Source organism: Dendrobates tinctorius, unplaced genomic scaffold (assembly GCF_039654945.1).
Source record: "Dendrobates tinctorius isolate UK_male_01 unplaced genomic scaffold, ASM3965494v1 ptg000056l, whole genome shotgun sequence".
Lineage (NCBI taxonomy): Eukaryota > Metazoa > Chordata > Amphibia > Anura > Dendrobatidae > Dendrobates > Dendrobates tinctorius.
In genome coordinates, this window is record NW_027361724.1 from 15,621,800 (window position 1) to 15,646,990 (window position 25,191).

The 25,191-nt window shown below is 44.3% G+C and overlaps 1 protein-coding gene across 2 annotated transcripts in view; it reads right to left on the reverse strand.

Moving 5' to 3' along the window:
* The window catches only part of FTCD (formimidoyltransferase cyclodeaminase), a 30,526-nt gene extending 15,889 nt beyond the window's left edge, over positions 1–14,637 (reverse strand). Inside the window, exons 1-11 of one of the 2 annotated variants that reach the window (XM_073577520.1) lie at positions 14,485–14,637; positions 13,433–13,616; positions 12,635–12,763; positions 11,690–11,778; positions 9,947–10,126; positions 9,142–9,279; positions 3,469–3,600; positions 2,301–2,362; positions 2,072–2,198; positions 800–961; positions 640–683 (exon numbers count right to left, since the gene is read on the reverse strand). In XM_073577520.1, the coding sequence (XP_073433621.1) occupies positions 640–683; positions 800–961; positions 2,072–2,198; positions 2,301–2,362; positions 3,469–3,600; positions 9,142–9,279; positions 9,947–10,126; positions 11,690–11,778; positions 12,635–12,763; positions 13,433–13,616; positions 14,485–14,538 (1,301 nt within the window). In that variant the 5' untranslated portion in view covers positions 14,539–14,637. The remainder of the gene's footprint in view (positions 1–639; positions 684–799; positions 962–2,071; positions 2,199–2,300; positions 2,363–3,468; positions 3,601–9,141; positions 9,280–9,946; positions 10,127–11,689; positions 11,779–12,634; positions 12,764–13,432; positions 13,617–14,484) is intronic. The other variant, XM_073577521.1, reaches the window with a different exon arrangement.
* Positions 14,638–25,191: the final 10,554 nt, after the last annotated feature.

Here is a 25,191-nt window from a genome sequence, read left to right on the forward strand (position 1 = left end):
GGGGGAGAGGGCAGCCTTTTTGTGCCTATAGGTTTCCTGTCCCCGAAGGGCAGATCCCCTCTCGTGGTGGTGTTGTGGCGACTGAATAAAATAAAGTAACAAAAAACGCTAATGAGAGCCGCCAACTTTTTTTTTTTTTTATAAAAAACACACAGTTGTTCAGTCTGGGGCTACACAGTGAAAGTTGCTGCCATACAATCCATGTCAAAGAAAAATTTGCAGCTTGAAAGCAAAATTGTTACCATGATTCTGTCTCAGAGCTGAAAAAAAAAAAAAAAAAAAAACCTAATTGCAAAGCATGAGACGATATGAGAACGCAACTCGATTGACTGACGATCACTGTGTAGTTCTAGACATGTCAAATACCACATTGCTTTTTTTTATTTTACAGCCTGGAAGAACAGGTCACAAAAACTGAAATTTCTGCAAATGAATGTCCAAAAATGCACCGAAGAGGTAGTTTGGGCCAAAATCTGAAAATACAAAGCTTAACACACCCAAGAAAGGACCCAACACAGGAGATAATGGGTCTCAAAAGTATATATGTTACTATTTTGTGCACCCCCGGTTATTAACCCTATACTATGAGGTCAATACAGAGACAGGTTGTGCGCTACAGTAGTAATCATTTATACTTACTTCTGTTGTTGTTCTTCCGTGTCTTTGGGAAGCTTTAGTGCAGCCTGCAGAGGGGGGACACCAAATGGAAATTAGAGTGTAAGAGAAGATCAGACTTAATGGCGTTAGGAATTGGAGTTCAAACAGAGCTAGAGTCAAAATACATTTAAAAATAAATTACCATATAGCTTCCAAATGCATTGGAGTCTGAGTCTACGAGAGCCAGCAACTGATCGACTGCATGATGAAAAGAGGGAATCAACTCTCTCATCGCTCCATCCAAAGATTCAAATTGACGTTTTCCGTAAGTCATCTGCCCCACCATACATCCTAGTGCCGCTCCCTACAATGAGAATGTGACCCAAACTGCAATATTGCAATCATCCAGCAAACTGGAAAGTGTGATTTCATTAAAAAGGGGTGATCGCCTCTCAAACATGTTGCAATTGGTTATTGTTATTATCAAGCAACTTTGCAATTTACCCCTTAGTTAAACGCCTCAAAAAGGAAGCACTTTAATTCTATTGTGTAGAAGACATTGCCACAGAGGTGCAAACCCCCCGAGAAGACGTGCCAGATTCATTACGTTACGTATGCCACTTAATGATTTTGGCGCATTGTACACCTGCAGTTTCTGCTGTGGTGTACAGTACCATTATTCCCTATGGGTATTAAAAACCGCTGTGCAGACACTGCAGAATTTTCCACATGGATTTTGCTGCGGTTTCAAATCCGCAGAAAGAGTTGCATGTCAATTCTTTCTGCGGATTCCGCAGCGGTTTACCATCTCCTCCATTGTGGAGATCATAAACCGCAGGTTAATCAGAAGGTCTTTTGACCTGTGGATTTTGCAGAATCCGCAGCAGATTCCACAGCATGTGCACACAGCCCAAGAGTGGGATCATGCAGTACATAGCGATGGCCACTACACCGTTGATGGAACCGAGCTATTCAGCTACAATACTGCCAACATCCGGCTGCCACTGACACCTAGAAAAGCTGAACAGTGGGGGGGGGGGGGGGGGTCCAGCCCATCACCGGTCGGATATCGATCACTTATCCAGGAGGGCCACATGCACACGTTCAGCATTTTACATCCGGGTTTGTAAACCAAAAATCAGGAGTGGGGCAATCAGAGAAAAGTCTAATAGAAAAACATCACCACTTCTGCATTTATCACCTACTCTCCAAATACTGAATGTGGCCTTAGGATAGGTCATCAATATAAAAAGTGGTGGAGTAGGCTTTTAAACAAAGTTTGTAAAATTGGAATTGGTGTTTATGTTGTATTTGGAAAAATTTCAATAAGAAGATTACCTAATTAAAAAAAAATAAGTTTGTAAAGTGCCTAACCGACACACTGGTTGTGTGTTTCGCTTTAGGCCTACACAATAATTGAGTTCAAACAAATTGCATAATCCAAAATGTTCCTACCCCTGCTCACTGTTCTTACCATAGCCGACACAGCAGCAGACACAGAGCCACCTCCGGGGGTGGCCGTCCGCGCCCCCACACTGTGCACAAACCCTTTCAATGTCTGTGTGATAAGTGATCCAGACAAGTCATCTTGAACAAGATACCTGCAATACATAATGTGTATTCATTATCAATTACAGGCAAGAAGTTTGAGGGAAAATAGGCAGAATAACAGTGAGTAGAAGAGAAGAGCAAGGTCGACTTACTCTATTATTCTTTTCTGAGGTTCAAAAGGAGCCAATGAGTCAAGTCCAAGTCTGTTAATAACCTTGAAAAGCAGGAAACTTATAAAAAACACAGTTCAGTATATAATACAAATCTGTTGGGTTTTCATTCTAAATATTCAATACATTTTCCACTATTTTATAGGGAATCTGTCGACAGGTATTCGCTACCCCATTTGAAGGCATGATGCAGGGAGAGAGACCCCGATTCCAGCGATTAGTCACTTTACGGAGTGCAGCCGTTGTGATAAAAGTTCTCTCTGTTGTAGATGTACCACCACACATCTTCGTGACATCACTGAAAAATCAGGCAAAACACAAGCCGCGGAGACACCATCACATGTTTCTCAACACAAGCAATGACTAGCCAGGTCTTTCCCCGGGAAGGAACAACCACGGGAAGGGCAGTCTCCAATGAAGGAAACCACCTATGCCAAAACATGGTCTCCGCGGCTGGTGTTTTGCATGTTTTTGCATAATTCCCATAAGGGATGGGGGCATTGCTCTAGAATCACTGCGTTGAGAAACATGTGATGGTGTCTCCGCAGTGTTGGATATTGATCTCCATGAGTTTATTCATCCTCGTTTTTCACAGTCTTTTACTAGGCATTGCTCCTACTAGTCAGTTTCCTACTCCACACTGATGAGGGGCAATACCCAGAAACAGCTGTCTGTGGATGGATACCATGTTTTGGCATAGGTGGTTTCCTTCATTGGAGACTGCCCTTCCCGTGGTTGTTCCTTCCCAGGGAAAGACCTGGCTAGTCATTGCTTGCGTTGAGAAACATGTGATGGTGTCTCCGCAGCTTGTGTTTTGCATGTTTTTGCATAATTCCCATAAGGGATGGGGGCATTGCTCTAGAATCACTGCGTTGAGAAACATGTGATGGCGTCTCTGCAGTGTTGGATGTTGATCTCCATGAGTTCATTCATCCTCATTTTTTCACCTCACTGAAATCAGGGTCTCAGCACCTTCCTGCTGACAGATTCCATTTAAATTATGCATAAAATCAAGATGTACAACAAAATGAAATGTATGATTAGCGCATTGTATAATCTGTCCTAGAAAAGCCACAATACGGGAATGATAGTTGTCGGAACAGCAGCTTATGAATAACTGGTTCTACATTGAAGGAAGGCAAAAGATTACCAGTCGGATTTTGTGTTGTTCTTCTAATATAAACAAGTTCTCTTCTTTGATATAATATTCTGCAGACGTCAACAAGGCTTGAAGGGGCACTAAACCCACCAACTGCGAGCCGAGAATCGGAAGACTTAGCGCCTAAAACAAGGCAAAAGTAGTTTAGCTACACAAAAAAAAAAAAAAAAAAAAAGACGGATTACTTACCGGTAATACTCTTTTGTAGAGTCCACGACAGCACCCACAGAGAGGGGATCCACCCCCGGAACAGGAAACCTACAGAGATAAATGGGGCGGTCCCCCTCGCTCCCTCAGTTTGTGTTACCGAGAACAACGGAGGAACCGCCATACATGTTTTAGTCAATTTGTTTGGGCGATTCATCTATCTTACCCCTACATCGTTTATGTTCGCCAAGCTTAACCACGTATTAAATTCTAATTACAGTCTCCGCCACCAAGGAGACCCATGTGAAACAAAAATTTTACGGGAGGGAAGTGAGCGGGTGCTGTCGTGGACTCTACAAAAGAGTATTACCGGTAAGTAATCCGGTTTTTCCTCTTCGCCACGACAGCACCCACTGAGAGATTTCCAGAGATCACCACCTGGGAGGGCACACCGTGTTAAGGACTGATCTACCGAAAGACAAATCCTCGGTAGAGGATAAATCTAGTCTATAGTGACTATAAAAGGTAGATGGAGAAGACCAGGTTGCAGCCTTACATATTTGTTCAATTGGGACGTTTGCCCTCTCGGCCCAGGAGGATGATATGGCTCTAGTAGAGTGCGCCTTAATCCCCAGCGGAGGTTCTAACCTTTAGCCAAATATGCCATTGTGATCGCATCTCTAATCCACCTGGATAGTGTGCCTGTTGTAACTCCAGACCCCTTTCTGTTGCCCTGGAAGGAGACAAAAAGAGACCTACTCTGCCTCCAGGGACTGGTCCTATCAAGGTAGGCTAGCACAGCTCTTCTCACATCTAAGGTGTGATATTTCACCTCGTCCTGGTTTGACGGGTTTTCGTAGAAGGAAGGTAGGCATATCTCCTGAGACCTAAGAAATTTAGTTACCCGTTTGGGAAGGTAGGACGGATCTGTCTGTCTCGTGTTGACAAGAACGGAGGGTCTATTGAGAGAGCATGAAGATCACCTACTCTTCTAGCTGATACTAAAGCCACTAGTGTAGCAGTTTTCAATGAAAGGCACTTCACTGATGCTGAATCTATGGGTTCAAACGGGGCCTGAGTAAAGGCATCCAAGACCAGAGTAAGGTCCCATGCAGGAAGCCGAGGAATATGCACCGGTTCTGATCGTTGACAGGCTGAAACAAAACGGGTCACCCATCTATTTGCTGCCACGTTATAGTTAAATAGGGCTCCTAAGGCCGATATATGGACTTTAAGAGTATTTACTGAGAGGCCCAATTCTCGGCCTCTTTGAAGAAACTCTAAGATGGCCGTAATGGGTGGTTCACCGGCTAGCTCTGCTGGGTGAAAGGTCAGGAATTTCCTCCACACCTTAGCGTATATTCTTGTTGTAGATTCTTTTCTACTTTGTAGCAGGGTATTAATCAGGTTTTTCGAAAAGCCTTTCTGCTTTAATAGTTCCCTTTCAAATTCCAGGCCGCTAGGTGTAGGGCTTTGACCTGTGGATGGTAGCAGGGTCCTTGCGAGAGAAAATCCTGGTGCAGCGGCAGGATCCACGGGTCGGTTATTGACATGGCTCTCAGCCATGAAAACTACGGCCTTTTGGGCCAAAACGGGGCTATCAAGATGTCTGGGTTGTCTGACCTGTAGAGCGAAGCAACCCTTCTTACACGTCTGTTGGCTCTGGTCGCGAACAGGTCTGTCTGCCCCATTCTTTCGCTATCGTCTCGAAGACGTGCCTGCTGAGGACCCACTCGCCCTGATATAGGACCTGGCGACTGAGATAGTCTGCTTGAGAGTTGTCCACTCCTCTTATGTGGAGCGCCGACAAGGAGTGAAGATGTACCTCGGCTACTTGTAGGATCTTTTCCGCGATAGACATCAACGGTCCCGATCGCGTACCTCCTTGTCAGTTTATATAGGCCACTGCGGTGGTATTGTCTGTCTGGACCCTCACGTGGGTTCCTCTTAACTGCGGGAGAAATTGAGACATCGCATAGTAAATTGCTTTTAGCTCCTTTACATTAGAGGAGGTTTCTATTTCATGTTTACGCCACCGGCCTAGCATCATGTGCTCCTCCAGGTGGGCCCCCCAACCCAAGGGGCTAGCATCCGTGGTGAGCACCTTGGAGGGAGTTACCCACCATTGCACTCCCTTTGACAAATTGGTAGGATTCAACCACTTTAGGGAATTAACCACTTCCGGCGATAGGGACATCCTCCCTTCCAACCGTCCCTGCAGTCTGTTTCCTGCAGAATAGCCCACTGTAGCTTTCTGGAGTGGAACTGAGCCCATTGCACCGCCGGGATGCACAATATCAGGACCCCAGCAAGGACATACCCTGTCTCAATGATATTACGGGTCTTCCTATAGTATTTTGTATCTTATTGATTATGGCCACCGCTTTAGCGTCTGGTAGAAAGCATTTCTGACTTACGGAATCTACTTGCAGGCCTAGGAACCTCTGACAGGTCACTGGTTCTAGCCTGGACTTCTCCCAGTTGATTAGCCAGCCTAGTGTTTGTAAGGATGAGATAATCTTAGCCATTCTTGTTTCGCACTGAGAAACAGAATTCCCCACTACGAGCAGGTCGTCCAAGTAAGGGATCACTAGGGTGTCATTCAGTCTTACATACGACATCACCTCCAGCATCAATTTGGTAAATACCCGAGGAGCCATGGATAGCCCGAATGGCATTGCCGCAAACTGGAAATGCTGAATCCGACCCTTGAACCAGACCGCTACCCGCAGGAACTTCTGGTGCTCTCGGAATATGGGGAGATGGTAATAGGCATCCTTTAGGTCCAAGACTGCCATATAACACCTGGGAAACAAAAGTTTTATTGCAGAATTTATTGACTCCATCTTAAATGGCCTCAGCCTCAAGAAGGTATTAAGCTTCTTTAAATTTATTATAGTCCTGAAAGAGCCATCTGGTTTTGGGATTAAAAATAGAGGAGACTAAAAGCCCATTCCTCTTTCGTCCCTTGGGACCTCTATCAGGACCTGTTTAGTTAGTAGTACTGCAATCTCCATCTCTAGTGCTTCCTGCTGTATCTGGGATTTCATGGAAGTCAATAGGAAGAGGTTCGGTGGATGCCGAACGAATTCTAGTTTTAGGCCCGATGAGACGATATCAATGGCCCATGGGTTGGATGTTACCTTCCCCCATTGGTGGCTCAATTTCAGTAGTCTGCCACCTACCGGTGTACTGGTATTAGCGGAACCTGTCTCCTCTGAAGGGACGTTTTCCGAATAGATTGCTCCTTATTTCCCCAGCGATCCTGGGGTTTAAAGTCTTTTTGCCAAACGGCGGTTTTCTGTAGGCCCTGCTATTAAAGGGAATATACGGGTTAGGAAAACCTCTCTTTCTCTCCCCCGCTTTTGTTAAGATCTCGTCCAGTTCCGTGCCAAATAGGTACTTACCCTGGCAGGGTATAGCACACAGTTTAGTTTTTGTTTGCGTGTCTCCTTTCCACCCCTTCAACCATAAGGCCCGCCGGCCTGCATTGGTTAGTCCTGCTGCTCTAGCGGATAAACGGAGAGAGTCCGCTGAGGAATCGGAGAGGAAGGCAGCTGCTCCTTTAATGAGGGGCATAGAGGACAGGAGTTTATTCCTGGCCACTCCATTTTTAATATTGTCCTCTAGGTCATTCAGCCACACCAACATTGACCTTGCCGTACACGTGGCTGCTATTGTGGGCTTAAAAGCTGCCGTACATGCTTCCCAGGATTGTTTAAGGATGTATCGGTCTTACGATCCAATGAGTCATCCAAAGTTCCTGAATCCTCTACCGGCAGGGAGGATCTACGAGAGGTAGAGGCCACTGCCGCATCCACCTTGGGGGCTCTCGACCAAGCCGTCAATCCCTCGTCGTCAAAAGGGTATTTACGCTTTGACGTTAAGGGGAGGAAGGTTCTCTGCCCCTGTTTCTCCCACTCCCTTTTTACTAGCTCTTTTATAGCTGGGACCACTGGGAACGCTCGGACCTTTCTACGGGAAATGCCTGCAAACATTATGTCTTGCGGAGTCTTGGGGTCCCTACTCTCTGGTAGCCCCATGGTATTCCGGACAGACTTAACCAAGTTACTGACGCCATCTGTAGGGAAGCACGTCTGTTCCTCATCCTCTGAGCAAGGGTATTCCTGGGATATATCAGTCTAGATCCCCGGTTTCTGACGGTGAGTTTGACGCCGGCGAAGCTCCCCCTCTCGGTGAACCTATTTCTCTCACGGAGGCGTGACCTCCCAGACTACTGGAGTTGCCTAAGGCCCGTAGCTCTTCTCTAATTATCGCTCGGATATCCTCTTTCTTCCGCGAGGATTCGTCCTGTAAGGCCTCCTCAATACACGACTGACATAATTTCTTAGGGTGGCCGTCTGGGAGGGGCTGAGAACATAAGGCACACTCTCTATTTTTCGCCTTCTCCGTTCTTTTGGCCTAAAAAAAGGGGGGTGTGGACCAGAAAAAACGAACATCAGTTATTTATTCTGACTAAAAACACTCACCCGTGAGTTTCGTCAGTAAACTACCGGCTGCGGGGTCCGTGACTCAGGCCTAGGCGAGGCGTGGGACGGTTTTTTCTCTTTACGTTTTTTCTCTAAGGGCTCGTCTTGTCTGGAAGGTCCGCTAGATTCCTTCCTGGAGCTGCCACTTCTTCTGGTGCTACTTCTCCTCCTTGTAGTACCGCTTTGTCTGCTGCCATGTGGGGATTTCACTGGCTGATTTAACGGGAGCGAAGCTGGGTCATCTATGGATGACATGACTGCGCATTGGCGCTGTGCTCGTGGCTTCTTTTTATAGGTTTTATTATTGATGCTCCACCATTTTTTTTTTTTTTTTTTCTCTTTCTGCCCCATCTGCGCATGCGCGGGCGTTTCCCCGCGATCGCCGCCTCCTGTGTTGACCCCGGAAGTTGTCATACCACTTCCGGGTCGCCTCTGCCTGGGAGCGCCGCTGGAAGTCTGATGCAGCAGCCGCCGGACAGTGACACCCACGCACCCGGCCACACCCCTTGCCACAGGTATGATCCCCAGTAGCGCTGCCTGGCACAACGCTCAGGCTCTTCTGCTTTCTCCCGGGGGGGGGGGCGCACGGCCACCATCCCGGATATGCCCTCATGGCCTCTGTAATGCGCTCGCCCCTTCCTGGGGGGGGGGGGGGGGGGGGGTAATATTCTTACCTCCGGCCTCACCTGCATTACCAGCTCTGGGGGGGGAAAAAAATAAAAAAATAAAAAATAAATAAATAATATCGCCTCTCCGCCCGACGCCGCTTCCAGTCCTGGGGCCCCTGCTGCTCATATTATGCACGCAGGCGGCTACCAGACCAGGTATCCTCTTCTGCGGGTTCCTTTCCAGGAACAGGAAACCAAACTGAGGGAGCGAGGGGGACCGCCCCATTTATCTCTCTGTAGGTTTCCTGTTCCGGGGGCGGAGCCCCTCTCTCAGTGGGTGCTGTCGTGGCGAAGAGGAAAAAAAAAAAAAAAAAAAAACACCTACACAGCTTACAGGCACAAAAAGGAATATCAAGCACCTTGGCATCTTTGCGCGTTTCTTCATACACCATGTGAAGAGGAGTAATTTCATAATCTAATATGTTTGCAGACACTTGAGCCAGATTCTCTTCTTGCAGATACCAGCCAATCGCCTGCACTTTTTTGAGACGTCCAGACTGAAATAAAACAGGGAGAAAAATAAATGCACATTGCAGAGCTTTTCCTATGCAAATATATGTCAAGAACAGCTTTTTTGAAAGTGGTCTGATCATGACAAGTATCAGAGTAACCACCGGTGTTACCAATCAAATGACCGTGTCAATGAAAGAAACCTCTTAGCCGCAAGTCTCACATGAGTTAAATAAAATCTGGCACAAGATTTAGGCAGCCTTATTTGAGAGACTCCAATTTTAGCATTCTGTCGCCTGTAATCAAGAGCAGCAGATATAGAAAAGTGCTACAAAAACATCCTATTAGGTGACAGACCATCAGGGTTTCGCTCACTATATATTAACCTGTAGTGCAAGCCTGGCTACAGATCCTCCAAAATTGAAGTCAATGTGAATAAGTATGCAGAAGTACGTGCAAGACATACCGTTGGGGTCCGAATACGGGTATAGTTATCCCGACCGGCCGGTGGTCTCCTTAGCCAAACTCAACAGCCTCATATCCGAGTGGTCAGGAAACCCATGGCTGGTCCCATTATCACCATCAGAGATCTCAAAACTGTCTTATAGTGAACATTTTGTATCTCATTTCTAAAGCCAGGCCCTCTATTCAGATTGCAAAAAATTCCATTACATTTTGTCATACTTTAGCACATAAAGACCCATTTCTGCTCACCTGACCTTTCCCGCGACCACCTTCTCTGATGTTAAGCGCTATACGATGAGCAAGTTCCTTTGTAGTTAATAGATTTATATTGTACGCTATGAGAAATTTCCGTGCTCCCGTCACAGTTGCCCCCCAACTTGGAACAAAAACTGGCTCTCCATAATCTGGTTTCCATTCTGAGTTTTGCAACTAGAGGGGAAAAAAAAAACAAAAAAACAAAAGATTAAAGTAAACTAGAGTTCAGTCTGAATTACACAGGGATATTTTTATAGTGATGTTCTGCTCTTAGGAAAGGCTATCAATATTAGATTGATGGAGTCTAATTCCCAGCAATCAGCTGTTTTAAAGGAATTGTGAAGCTTGGATGAGCACCATTGCCCATTAATCATACTCATCACTTGCGGCCCCCCTTCATATTGCGCGCTCCACCACCACCACACACATTCAGTGGCATCATCGGAGCTTACATCTGCACCACTCAACAAAAGGATTCTGGCGCATGCACCAGCGAGGTCATGGACTAATGAAGCAGATGGAGTCACCGTGGGCTCTGTCGTGCATCATTTGCAGCCGTGTATGCCTATTGGAGGCTGACAGCAAAACGTAGTAAACTTAGAGATTTCATCCATAACACTGAGATTTGATTCATTAGTTCTGTGGAATAGAGATCTCTACCATCTCCATTTATACTGTGAATTTTCCAGACAGATTTAGCCATTTGCATTGTTCCATTTTTCAGTCTGCTGCAACCTATGTGTGCTTATATTCTGTGGCTATAGAATGGGGAAAACCATTCAAAAAAAAAAAAAAAAAAAGTTCTGTAATAGGAGTGGTGGAACCACTGTCCTGTGGTCTGAGAAGAGCCTGGAGGGGAGGAACTAGGTAAGCACCCGACTTCACTAGAGCCTCTACTTGGCTCCCAATGGACACCAGGTGCTAATCTATAACAGACCTCAGACACAAGAGTTGACCCCCAAGGGACAGGAAGCTGAGTACAGGCAGGCAAGATAGGAACACAGATGTAGATGAGCATGGCTGGTATACAGGCTGACAAAGGCAGGTGCTGGCACGGATGTTAGGGATGGACAGACACTAGCCAAACTAGGCAGGAACCTAGGAAGTAGCAAGTGTGTTCATAACGAACTAACAAGGTTGCACAGGCACCTCCATGCAGGAGGAGGTGCCTTAAATAAGTGTCTCCTAGCCATTGGCTGGGGACACTTTAGGACAGTGTGAGCGGCCCCTTAACAAGGGGGAGCGCGCACCCCAAGCACAGTGCCCGGGAATCACATCATTCTGTGATAACAGGATCTGCGCTGTACTACTCTCCCCTGCCATCTTGTGGTCATTTCACGGTACTGCACTCCCTTTTCTGTCTTTCCCTGCTGTTACCTTTCTAACCTGTCAATCTCTGTCCCTAGTGCACAAACCGTCCCCGCCTTCTACCAGTCACGTCTGTCCGTCAAGTCACCTTCCCCACAACTACAGCAAGCAGCCCAGTAAGTGACACATTGCTGGAATCAGAGGTGACAGATTACCCATTGCTGTAAAGGGCCCCACTAAAATTGATCCGCAATTTAAGATACAAGATTGGTAAAACATTTGTCATGACCTATTGTAGTGACCATATTTATCTAAAATAACTTCCTATTGTACATATACAGCTACCTAAATAAATGACAAATATGTTACAGGGTAAAAAAAAAAGTTTGAAAATTAACAATAATATTTGTAAAAAGTAATCTAAATTACCTTGGTGGGAAGAGCTTCATACTCTCCAGCTCTCACAGTGGGGAGAGTTCTTCGATTTTCAGTGCGTGCGGCCTCAGCATAAAGATACACTAGAATAAGAGAAAAAAAAAAGTTTGATAGTTTAGTAGACAAGTGCTACAGGATATTAATGAGTAATTTCAATGCAACAGGCTGCCGACATAGGGGGAAGAAATACAACGACAACATCTGCGAGGAGTTTGGAAAGAAACACATAGTGATAGGGATTGTGGGCCCCAATGGGGACAGTGATAATGTCTGCAAATGTAAAAGATGTGGAATTAATGAAGCTATGAATAAAATATAGTGAAGGTAAAAGATCACTAGTAAATTACAGCAAAGATCAATATCCCATTAACATTATCTTGCGAGTTAAGATGCCGTCACACGTAGCCCTCACTTGCCCTCATCCAGACGTCTCCAGTTTCTGCCTTTTCGGTTATACAGTTTGCCATTCTTACCCCTCTATTAGGCATCAGCTCCCATCTCCCAACAGGATTCTTATATGGCTCAATGGTCGCCTCAACTGCTGGGCTTGCCACTCTTGGCTGACATTTCAGCCATGTTCCTACCTACATTTTCACTGTTAATGTCGTATTTCTGCTGGTAAATATGGGTTATACCTGGCAAATAATCATGGTAATTTTTAAGTGAGGCCAAAATTAAGACTTGATTTGTGGATTACGTTAACAAGATTGTATCTACAACTCGGCATTCTGTCAAAGAGCCTAGCTCCTTCTAGAAATTGGACTAAGAAGTTGCAATTTGGCACCAAGATTTTATATGGTTTTATAATTTTCTGTATTTAGCACGGAGCCTTATTTCCCCAAGTTGGCCTCATGAATTAGGCTTCACTTAACTTCGTATGATTCTTTGACTAGCAATCAAATGTCACCAGAATAAGGGCTATAAATGCACATTTCTTACCTGGGACATGCAGCTCAGTCGCTAGTCTTTCAGCGAAGTTGTTTGCGCAGGAAACACATTCAGCCATGGTCACGTTTCGGACAGGAATAAATGGACACACATCCAGAGCGCCCATACGAGGATGCTCACCTGAAGGGCAAGGATATAACTGTGTGGAATATGTAGTCAGCTATACATTAATTACCGTCCTACAAATCTGCTAACTAGTCATGCGTGAACGTGCTGAGATAAGGTGTTATCTGAGCATGCTTGTGTGCGAACATAGCGACTTTGGTGAGCTCTAAAAATACGTTCCTTGTCCCAACGGCTGCCTGTCACGCAGCCGTTTGACAGCCGCCACACATGCAAGGATTACCTGTTTGTTAGCACATCGCTAACAAATACCAATGAATCAGGGATGGAAAATGTATCTAAACATCCTCCAAGAGCAACTTCTCCCAATAATCGAGGAGCAACTTGGTTATGAACAGTGTTTTTTCCAGCATGATGAAGCACCGTGTTACAAGGCAAAGGTGACAGTGACTCGGTGAGCAAAATATTTTCGGGCCAAGGACAGGAAACTTACCAGATCTCAATCCAGTTGAGAACCAGTGGTCAATTCTCGAGGGAAAAAAAAAACAAAAAAAAAAAAAAAAAAAAAAAACACACCATCAGCCCAAACCCTGATCAAAATTATTATTGAAACCAGGAACCACTTTCTCATCCAGGACTGCTGCTACCTCTGATTTTCAGGCTATATTATAGACTGTGCTGCGTTTCCAATGAGGTCAGGTTAATACGAGAGAGGCAGACGCTTACCTTTGTGTTTGCTCATATCGATCATCTTAAAAGCAATGCGTGCCGCATTCAGCGCCCCTTCAACGACTGCCTCGGGGGAACCCACAAAGGTGTACACCGTTCTGTTGGTGGACGCGCCGGGGTCCACATCCAACAATCGACATCCCTCAGTCTGAAATATAGCTGCTGCCAGCGCATCAACAGTCTGGATAATGGAAGAGTGGATTATATAAAACTTATCTTGGATACAATTGCAAACAGATACCAACAAATTATGATTTAATTAATTCAAAATCGGTCAGTTTTTCCTTTGGAGGTTTTTTTGCTTTTCTTATGTATAACAGCAAGAAAAAGCTTAATAATCTCGATATTCTTTCCCCATGGAACAAAAGCAAGGGCTCATTCATACGTCTGTTCCCCCCCCCCTTGACATACAAGAAAACTGGTCTCAGATGGGTGTGCCTTTCATAGATGGGAAAAAAAACAAGGTATCTAGCAGCCCATGAAAAATGGGTTGCACTCAGATGGCATCCAAATGTAGTCAATTTTTTTTTTCATAGAGCCATGGATCAAAATCATCAGTGCAAATCTTAACACCCAGATCAATATTGAGCAAATCCACATGTATCAGTCTGTAAAAACATATAAAGTATGTATGCACACAGCCCCATAGACTATACTAGGTAAGAGTTCAAACTGAAAAAAACAAAACAAAACACATAGCTCTCATGTGCGAACAACAGACGCCTAACTGAGCCCCAACCCACATGTGAGCAGAGCCTTTTATTTTTAGAGACATTTGTTGCACAAATTTGTTAATAGGGTAGTCTTGTTACATCCTCTTTCAAAAGTTAATATCAAGCATACAGCACCAGAATTACATCCAATTCCAGCAAAAGATAAAAAAAAAAATATAAGAGAACATCTTTTGTCTGTCCACTTTATGAAAAGGCACACTGACTACTAGGATAAAAACCTAGTTTCCCAGATGACCCAAGTAGTAATAGCATATAGAAAAATCAGATGTGCAAAGCGTCACAAACATTGCTGGAAAAGTAACACATTTCCGGTACCTCTTTCTTTGTCCCTTCTGAGAAATTCGGGACACATTCCACAAGTTTGGACATATTTCCGCTCACGTTCACCTGCTCTTCTACTGAAAGCTGTCAGTCTGTCTGCGGAGCGATTCAGGGAGCTGTTTGTTGTCCTACACGCAGCAGTTACAAATTAACTAATCAATTGGAGTCACATGATGAGAAAGAAAACTCCAGACGCCTCACAGAGGTCTATGTTATTGTTTAATGAATATTTTGTAATCAATATAATGTAATAGTGTTGGTATGCCAAAAAAACTATTTTTGCAACATTTATGTTATTGCCAAAATTCAACTTTAATTTATTAAAATTTATTTAAATGATTTGATCAGAACCAAGCTCGCAAAAGACTAGAAGCTGTCCTGCAGGACTTGGCGGCAGCCACTACATATTAGGCTGTGTTTCGACGTACGTGAACATAATGGTACCGGTGTCATCAGTGTATTTTTACCATCAGTATTTTTCATGGATGGATATATAAATAAATGCCACAACTTCTCCTATGCTTTGTAATGTTATACAGGGACAGCACACAGACTGCACGCTGATGCCATCCCTGTGCTGTACGTATTTGTCACGGACCCATAGACTTATATCGGCCCTTTTCATCCATGATACCGGAAAAAAACGGAAATGTGTCTCAGTGTATTTTATACGGAAACACAATCCGTTAAAAAACATGGACCTGTGAATAGCAGCACCAATTATAATTATAATGGGTACATGTATCTGTGACAGAAAAAGATACAATGCGAACGTCTGAACGAGGCCTTAGGGTGTGTGCACACGTTGTGGATTCTGCTGCGGATCTGCAGCAGATTCTCCTGCGTTGTACAGTACCATTCTATTCTATGTAAATCAAAAAACGCTGTGCACACGCTGCGGCGTTTTCCACTCAGATTTGATGCGGATTTGAATCAGCAGCATGTCGATTCTTTGTGCGGAATCTGCAGCGGTTTTACACCCGCTCCATTATAGAAATCCGCAGGAAATCTGCAGAAAATCCTCAGGAAATCTGCACTAAATCCGAAAGTAAAACGCAGGTCATTTTACCTGCGGATTTAGCAAAATCTGCACCAGAATCCGCAACGTGTGCACATACCCTTACATAGCGCTGGTTTCTGCTGCTCAGGTCCATGTGTACATCTCCAGCCGCAGTTAGAGCAATTGATCAAGGGGGTGCAAGGTTTCGGACCCCCACAGATCTGATACTGATGACCTATGCTGTGGATCGTGCATCAGTATTTTGTTCCTGGACGACCCTTTTAATATTGCAACTCTCAATATGACCTGACAAGATGTAGTTCAGAGAGCGGCGTATTCCAGATCACTGCTGTGGTCTGAGAACACTTTCTACAAAACAGTCATATTTGGGAGTCACAGTCCTGTACAGACAGACAAAGGTAACTGGTCCCATTTAATATTTAACCAGGTGTTGTGCAAGAACTCTAAGCAAATAAGGCTAATGGGTAATACCTACATCCAGGCTTATATAGTGAGAAAGGACAAAAACCTCTATCGGAGAAGCAATTCCCTCCAAGAAGGACCGAATATAAGGGCTAGTTCACATGACCATATAGCAGACGTATTTCTTGTCCATAATCAATGCGCCTCCTGAGTCCTGACCTGAACCAGCAGCATCATTATAGCTTAAAGGGGTTTTCTAGTTTGGGACAAATTTTCAGCAAGTACTATCCTAATCCTAATGGCAGGCGCAGACAAGCATATATTTTGCCATCAGCGAAAATTGGATCAATTATACTAATCACACTCTGCTCAGACTCTAATCATAGTTTGATCAAAGTGTAATCTGATTCTCTCAGAGGAGAAGATAGAGAAATAAAGTCTCCATCTTCTCCATTCTGTCAGTGTACGGAAATCGGACTGCACTCAGATGTCATCCAAGTGCAGTCTGATGTTTTCCATGCACTCATTGACTTGCATGGCCGAGTGCAATCTGAATATTGGATCAATCTCCGCCATAATGATTTTTTTTCCACATAGTCTAAATTGGACATATGCACGCTCCCTAAGCAAAACATTGGTCCAAGTGTGATGTAATGTGTTGTCGTATCGCACTCGGACTGAAAGTACACTCGTCTGAACCTGCCCTAAAAGCGTGTAATATACGCACTGTAAAGATTTGGCTCTGCTTGTGTGAATGGTTGTCACGTTGCCATATGTTTGTGAATCCAATGTTACAGATTCGGCATGCTACGGTGCTTGCCAAAACTTGGCCTGGCCCGGCAAACCCCTTTAAGATATTAATGAATCCAGGGGATATTTCTCATGCACCAATGGCTGCTCTGTGAAGACTCGGGGTGACCCCCCCACAAGTTCCGAGGCACCAGAGAATTTTCATAGGGCTAAAACGTAGCTTTTAGGCTATGTGCACACGCTGCGGATTCTGTTGCAGATCTGCTGCGGATTTCGCCTCTGCGGATCCGCAGCAGTTCTGCAGACAGTGTACAGTACCATGTAAGTCTATGTGATTTACATTCTGCTGTGCACACGCTGCGGTTTTTCAACTGCGGAAAAGCTGCGGTTTTGAATCCGCAGAAAGAATTGACATGTCAATTCTTTCTGCGGATTCCGCTGCGGTTTTCCACCTATTCCATTGTCCAGGTGTCAAACCGCAGGGGAAACCGCTGGCCAATCCGCAGGTAAAACCGCAGGGGAAAACCGCTGGCCAATCCGCAGGTAAAACCGCAGGGGAAAACCGCTGGCCAATCCGCAGGTAAAACCGCAGGTCATTTTAGCTGCGGATCCGCAGATACAAATCCGCGGGTGAATCCGCAGCGTGTGCACATAGCCTTAATCCATTTTTAAAAACATGTGGCAAAAGTAAAATAATGAGGTAGATGATGCAACGTTTCGACCATAAAAGGCCTTTTTCAAGCCAGACAATGCCTGAAAGAGGCCAATTATGGCCGAAACGTCACATCATCTACTTTATTTTTAACTTTCGCCGTATTGTTTTAAAAATGGACCAAAGGCTACATTTTATCCCTATGAAAATTCTTTGGTGCCGTGGATCTTTCTGAAATCGTAACCACTTTAAGATATTGTTAGTTTGCATGCAAGTCCTAGTGCTTTTCACCATCAAAAAAGCTATAAAAAAAAAAACAACAGGCCTGATTCATTACTGTATTTGTGCCTTTTTTTCCTATCATTTTTGGTGTCTTTAGCCTTCTTCCTTGTAATTTGTGCCTTTTTGGAAGTCTTTATATACGTCTTTGCTTGTTTTTTATGTTTGTGGATGGAGTTTTGGGCTTTCCAGATACTTTCGGCTGAATATTAAAGTACGGCTTTTTAAAAAGTAGTAACATTTTTCCACAAATGTGCAATTCTTTGGAGAGATTTTATGCCACCTATAATTTTTGTGCAGCTTTGTGACATTTTAGTGTTAACAGGTGACTTTTTGTGCAAAGAAGTGGTAAAACAGGCTCAAGACAAAAATTAAGAGAATTTTTAATTTTGCACAAAATTCATGAATCGGGAGGGCTATTTTGAAGAACTTGGCTAAAAAAAAAAAAAATTAACGAAGACCACAAGACAAAAAAAGAAAAGTGACTTTAAAAAATTAAAATGATGAATCAGACCCCATGTGTCAAGGAGGCCTATTGTGTATTTTTGTGTAGTGGAAAAAGAGAAAGATACAAAAAAACTGTCAACATTCCACAACAAAATCTATATTAAAAAATGATTTCAATCTGCTTGCAACAAGTTACCGATCTAATATATAAAGCTCAAAGTGTGTATGTATGTATGTATGTGTGTTTGTATGTCCGGGATAGGCATCCGCACCGTCGCAGCTACAGCCATAAAATTTGGCAGTCACACGTCTGGACCCCAAGAGCGTCCTAAGCTATGTTGTGAGGTGAAATTTTAACCCCGCGCGTTCCAATTCACCAAACAATTTTTCCCCTGTCTACATAATGGGGAAACAGTGTGTGCACGTCAAGCCCCGCCCCTCATTATGATGTCACAATGGTTGCCATCGCGACGCTGATGTCATCAAGCCCCGCCGCTCATTATGATGTCATAATGGTTGACTATGGGATGGAGGATTTGTGATGGGTATATGGGCACTGGACTATGGGATGGAGGATATGTATGACGGGTATATGGGCACGGGACTATGGGATGGAGGATTTGTGATGGGTATATGGGCACGGGCCTATGGGATGGAGGATATGTATGATGGGTATATGGGCATGGGACTATGGGATGGAGGATGTGTGATGGGTATATGGGCATGGGACTATGGGATGGAGGATATGTATGATGGGTATATGGGCACTGGACTATGGGATGGAGGATATGTATGATGGGTATATGGGCACGCTACTATGGGATGGAGGATATGTATGATGGGTATATGGGCATGGGACTATGAGATGAAGGATGTGTGATGGGTATATGGGCACTTGACTATGGGATGGAGGATATGTGTGATGGGTATATGGGCATGGGACTATGGGATGGAGGATATGTATGATGGGCATATGGGCACGGGACTATGGGATGGAGAATATGTATGATGGATATATGGGCACGGAACTATGGGATGGCGGATATGTATGATGGGTATATGGGCACGGAACTATGGGATGGCGGATATGTATGATGGGTATATGGGCACGGGACTATGGGATGGAGGATATGTATGACGGGTATATGGGCACGGAACTATGGGATGGCGGATATGTATGATGGGTATATGGGCATGGGACTATGGGATGGAGGATATGTATGATGGGTATATGGGCATGGGACTATGGGATGGGGAATATGTGTGATGGGTATATGGGCACGGGCCTATGGGATGGAGAATATGTATGATGGGTATATGGGCACTGGACTATGGGATGGAGGATGTGTGATGGGTATATGGGCACTCGACTATGGGATGGAGGATATGTATGATGGGTATATGGGCACGGGCCTATGGGATGGAGGATGTGTGATGGGTATATGGGCACTCGACTATGGGATGGAGGATATGTATGATGGGTATATGGGCACGGGCCTATGGGATGGAGAATATGTATGATGGATATATGGGCACGGGACTATGGGATGGAGGATATGTATGACGGGTATATGGGCACGGAACTATGGGATGGCGGATATGTATGATGGTATATGGGCACGGGACTATGGGATGGAGGATACGTATGAAGGGTATATGGGCATGGGACTATGGGATGGGGAATATGTATGATGGGTATATGGGCACGGGCCTATGGGATGGAGAATATGTATGATGGGTATATGGGCACTGGACTATGGGATGGATGTGTGATGGGTATATGGGCACTCGACTATGGGATGGAGGATATGTATGATGGGTATATGGGCACGGGCCTATGGGATGGAGGATGTGTGATGGGTATATGGGCACTCGACTATGGGATGGAGGATATGCATGATGGGTATATGGGCACGGGCCTATGGGATGGAGGATGTGTGATGGGTATATGGGCACTCGACTATGGGATGGAGGATATGTATGATGGGTATATGGGCACTGGACTATGGGATGGAGGATATGTATGATGGGTATATGGGCACGCTACTATGGGATGGAGGATATGTATGATGGGTATATGGGCATGGGACTATGAGATGAAGGATGTGTGATGGGTATATGGGCACTTGACTATGGGATGGAGGATATGTGTGATGGGTATATGGGCATGGGACTATGGGATGGAGGATATGTATGATGGGCATATGGGCACGGGACTATGGGATGGAGAATATGTATGATGGATATATGGGCACGGAACTATGGGATGGCGGATATGTATGATGGGTATATGGGCACGGAACTATGGGATGGCGGATATGTATGACGGGTATATGGGCACGGGACTATGGGATGGAGGATATGTATGACGGGTATATGGGCACGGAACTATGGGATGGCGGATATGTATGATGGGTATATGGGCATGGGACTATGGGATGGAGGATATGTATGATGGGTATATGGGCATGGGACTATGGGATGGGGAATATGTGTGATGGGTATATGGGCACGGGCCTATGGGATGGAGAATATGTATGATGGGTATATGGGCACTGGACTATGGGATGGAGGATGTGTGATGGGTATATGGGCACTCGACTATGGGATGGAGGATATGTATGATGGGTATATGGGCACGGGCCTATGGGATGGAGGATGTGTGATGGGTATATGGGCACTCGACTATGGGATGGAGGATATGTATGATGGGTATATGGGCACGGGCCTATGGGATGGAGAATATGTATGATGGATATATGGGCACGGGACTATGGGATGGAGGATATGTATGACGGGTATATGGGTACGGAACTATGGGATGGCGGATATGTATGATGGTATATGGGCACGGGACTATGGGATGGAGGATACGTATGAAGGGTATATGGGCATGGGACTATGGGATGGGGAATATGTATGATGGGTATATGGGCACGGGCCTATGGGATGGAGAATATGTATGATGGGTATATGGGCACTGGACTATGGGATGGATGTGTGATGGGTATATGGGCACTCGACTATGGGATGGAGGATATGTATGATGGGTATATGGGTACGGGCCTATGGGATGGAGGATGTGTGATGGGTATATGGGCACTCGACTATGGGATGGAGGATATGCATGATGGGTATATGGGCACGGGCCTATGGGATGGAGGATGTGTGATGGGTATATGGGCACTCGACTATGGGATGGAGGATATGTATGATGGGTATATGGGCACTGGACTATGGGATGGAGGATGTGTGATGGGTATATGGGCACTCGACTATGGGATGGAGAATATGTATGATGGGTATATGGGCACGGGCCTATGGGATGGAGGATGTGTGATGGGTATATGGGCACTCGACTATGGGATGGAGGATATGTATGATGGGTATATGGGCACGGGCCTATGGGATCGTGGATATGTATGATGGGTATATAGGCACTGGACTATGGGATGGAGGATAATTATAATTTGCTATAACTAACCACAGTTAGATACTATGCCGAGGCAGCGCCGGGCTCTTCAGCTAGTTTATTATAAAGAGAAAAGCTGCCTAGTGCACGTTTTTTTTTCCATTTTTTTGGGCACATTTTCTCTACATCGACTCTTATGTCCTTGCTTTTAGCCAATTAATTAATTTATTAACTTCCTGTCTCATCTGTTATTGCACTGATACAAATAAATTGTGTTTTTGGCTACACCATAAATTACATACATGGGGTCCGATGGTGTTGTATACTCCAGGCTTAATAAAAGGTCGCTTTGGAGTCAGATGCGGCAGATTCATTGAGAGGTGAACGCCACGTAATATGGTGCAGCTTCTCAGTGGCGTGTGCCTCCTTGCGCCTCTATGAAATGCTACTCTACTGGCGTAACATTTCTGGGGTAAAACATGCTGTCACTCTTGATGAATTTGCACCATCACAGCTCCTTCCATTTTAGCCAAAATACATAAAACTTTTTGCACAACTCTGCAATGTGCAAAAAAAAAAAAATTGCAACTTTTTAAAGTGTTTTATACCAGTTTTCTGGCATAAATAAATAATTTGATGACTTGGGACCATACTATTCAATACAGCATGAAGTCGCTCTCTGGTTCCCTTTATGGAAGAGTTTGTATTTCTTTATATTTTGTATCCATTCGGTGTTTGAAATTCTGTAACCAATAATGGTAGAATTTGCATGAGGACATATTTGGACCATGTGTTTATACTTTGCATTTGCGTAAGTGTTGTGTCCATTCTTATACAATGCTTATCTATCGTTATGCAGGGACTGTTTTATTCACCATCATTCCTAAATCTGCAACTATGAGCCGCAGAATCTCTGGCAAGAAAACGTCTGATCCCTCAACGTGTGAAATATACCAGATGCTCAGGTTTCTATTATTTACTTATCTTATTGATCAAACAAGTTTCTACAGAAATTATTTTTAAAAGCAGCTTATAACCTCGTGTATAACCTCATGTTCACATAGAGATGGGGGATGGTTATTTGTACAGGCCGCTCATTTTGTATAAAGGCTCATTCAGACGACGGTTTTTAGCGTTTGAGTTCTGAGTTTTTAATGGATAGACCTTGTATATATTCTACGGAGCTGTTTGTATGTCCAATCTTTTTTTTATAGACCTGGTGCTCAGCGCAAAATCACAGACATGTCCGATATTCATCCAAGACAAATCGGCAATATAACTTATGGGTCTGTGAAAAAATCAAACACTAAGAAGCCAAACGTTCTTCAGGGACTGTTAGATACAAGGTAGAATAACTTTTTTTGTGAAAAATACAGATGTCTGAATGAATGAGCGCTACGGGTTCATCTACTATAAATGGATATAGAGTGGTGCGGAGCAGCCTCCTTGTACTGCCACGAAGCTCCCGTTGGGTAGCATATACTCACTCGAGGACGTGTCAATGTGCAGTTGCCAACCCTTTTCTGTGGACCACCAGCCAGGTCCATGCAACTTGCACATTGACATGCACCAAAAAGTTCAAACAATATGGCTGGTATCCGGTGTCACTACACCAAGCGACCAGAAAACATGCTGTATTCACAGCCAGATCAGCTTCACATTACAGCTGTAGAGCAGTAGGTGCACAACACATTACAAATCTGATTGTGATGTGGAAAGCTACCTATTAAAGAGCTATATCTATCACTTATTGTCAATGAGAAAATCCTTATTCTTAGAGTTAATGCACATTGAGAAAAGGCATGTCTGCAAGACTCCCAATGCCAGCTGTATCTACAATATCCCCTAGAGGTACAGTGCCTTGTGAAAGTATTCAGCCCCCTGGAACTTTTCAACCTTTTCCCACATATCATTCTTCAAACATAAAGATACCAAATGTAAATTTTTGGTGAAGAATCAACAAGCAGTGGGACACAATTGTGAAGTTGAACGAAATTTATTGGTTATTTTAAATTTTTGTGGAAATTCAAAAACTTAAAAGTGGGGCGTGCAATATTATTCGGCCCCTTTACTTTCAGTGCAGCAAACTCACTCCAGAAGTTCATTGTGGATCTCTGAATGATCCAATGTTGTCCTAAATGACTAATGATGATAAATGTAATCCACCTGTGTGTAATCAAGTCTCCGTATAAATGCACCTGCTCTGTGATAGTCTCAGGGTTCTGTTTGAAGCACAGAGAGCATCATGAAGACCAAGGAACACAACAGGCAGGTCCGTGATACTGTTGTGGAGAAGTTTAAAGCCGGATTTGGATACAAAATGATTTCCAAAACTTTAAACATCCCAAGGAGCACTGTGCAAGCGAACATATTGAAATGGAAGGAGTATCATACCACTGCAAATCTACCAAGACCTGGCCGTCCCTCTAAACTGTCATCTCAAACAAGGAGAAGACTGATCATATATGGCAGCCAAGAGGCCCATGATCACTCTGGATGAACCGCAGAGATCTACAGCTGAGGTGGGACAGTCTGTCCATAGGACAACAATCAGCCGTACACTGCACATATCTGGCCTTTATGGAAGAGTAGCAAGAAGAAAGCCATTTCTCAAAGATATCCATAAAAAGTGTCGTTTAAAGTTTGCAACAAGCCACCTGGGAGACACACCAAACATGTGGAAGAAGGTGGATGAAGCCAAAATTGAACTTTTTGGCAATAATGCCAAACGATATGTCTGGTGTAAAGGCAACACAGCTCATCACCCTGAACACACCATCCCCCCTGTCAAACATGGTGGTGGCAACATCATGGTTTGGGTCTGCTTTTCTTCAGCAGGGACAGGGAAGATGGTTAAAATTGATGGAGCCAAATACAGGACCATTCTTGAAGAAAACCTGTTGGAGTCTGCAAAAGACGTGAGACTGGGACGTAGATTTGTCTTCCAACAAGACAATGATCCCAAACATAAAGCAAAATCTACAATGGAATGGTTCACAAATAAACGTATCCAGGTGTTAGAATGGCCAAGTCAAAGTCCAGATCTCAATCCAATCGAGAATCTGTGGAAAGAGCTGAAAACTGCTGTTCTCAAACGATCTCCTTCAAACCTCACTAAGCTCGAGCTGTTTGCCAAGGAAGAATGGGCAAAAATTTCAGTCTCCCGATGTACAAAACTGATAGAGACATACCCCAAGCGACTTGCAGCTGTAATCACAGCAAAAAGTGGCGCAACAGGGTATTAAGTTAAAGGGGCCGAATAATATTGCACGCCCCACTTTTCAGTTTTTGAATTTCCACAACAATTTAAAATAACCAATAAATTTTGCTCAACTTCACAATTGTGCCCCACTTGATGTTGATTCTTCATCAAAAATTTACATTTGGTATCTTTATGTTTGAAGCATGATATGTGGGAAAAGGTTGAAAAGTTCCAGGGGGCCGAATACGTTCGCAAGGCACTGTACATCTGTAGGCCTCTCACCCAGCCTAGCTGCACTACATCTATGGTAATTAGGGACAGGTACCCTGACACAGCCATTTACAAGTGGAAACACCTCTAATTCAACTAGAATCCCTAGTCATGCTTCTAGACTTCCTTATCTGTCAGACACTGAATAACCGGAAAGCTACTTATTCAATCAACATTGAAATTGCAACAGAGATGGAGAAGTTGTGAAATTATGGAAATCACAGGATGGATAGATATTTAGTCTTATGCAAAAGGAAGAAATGGAA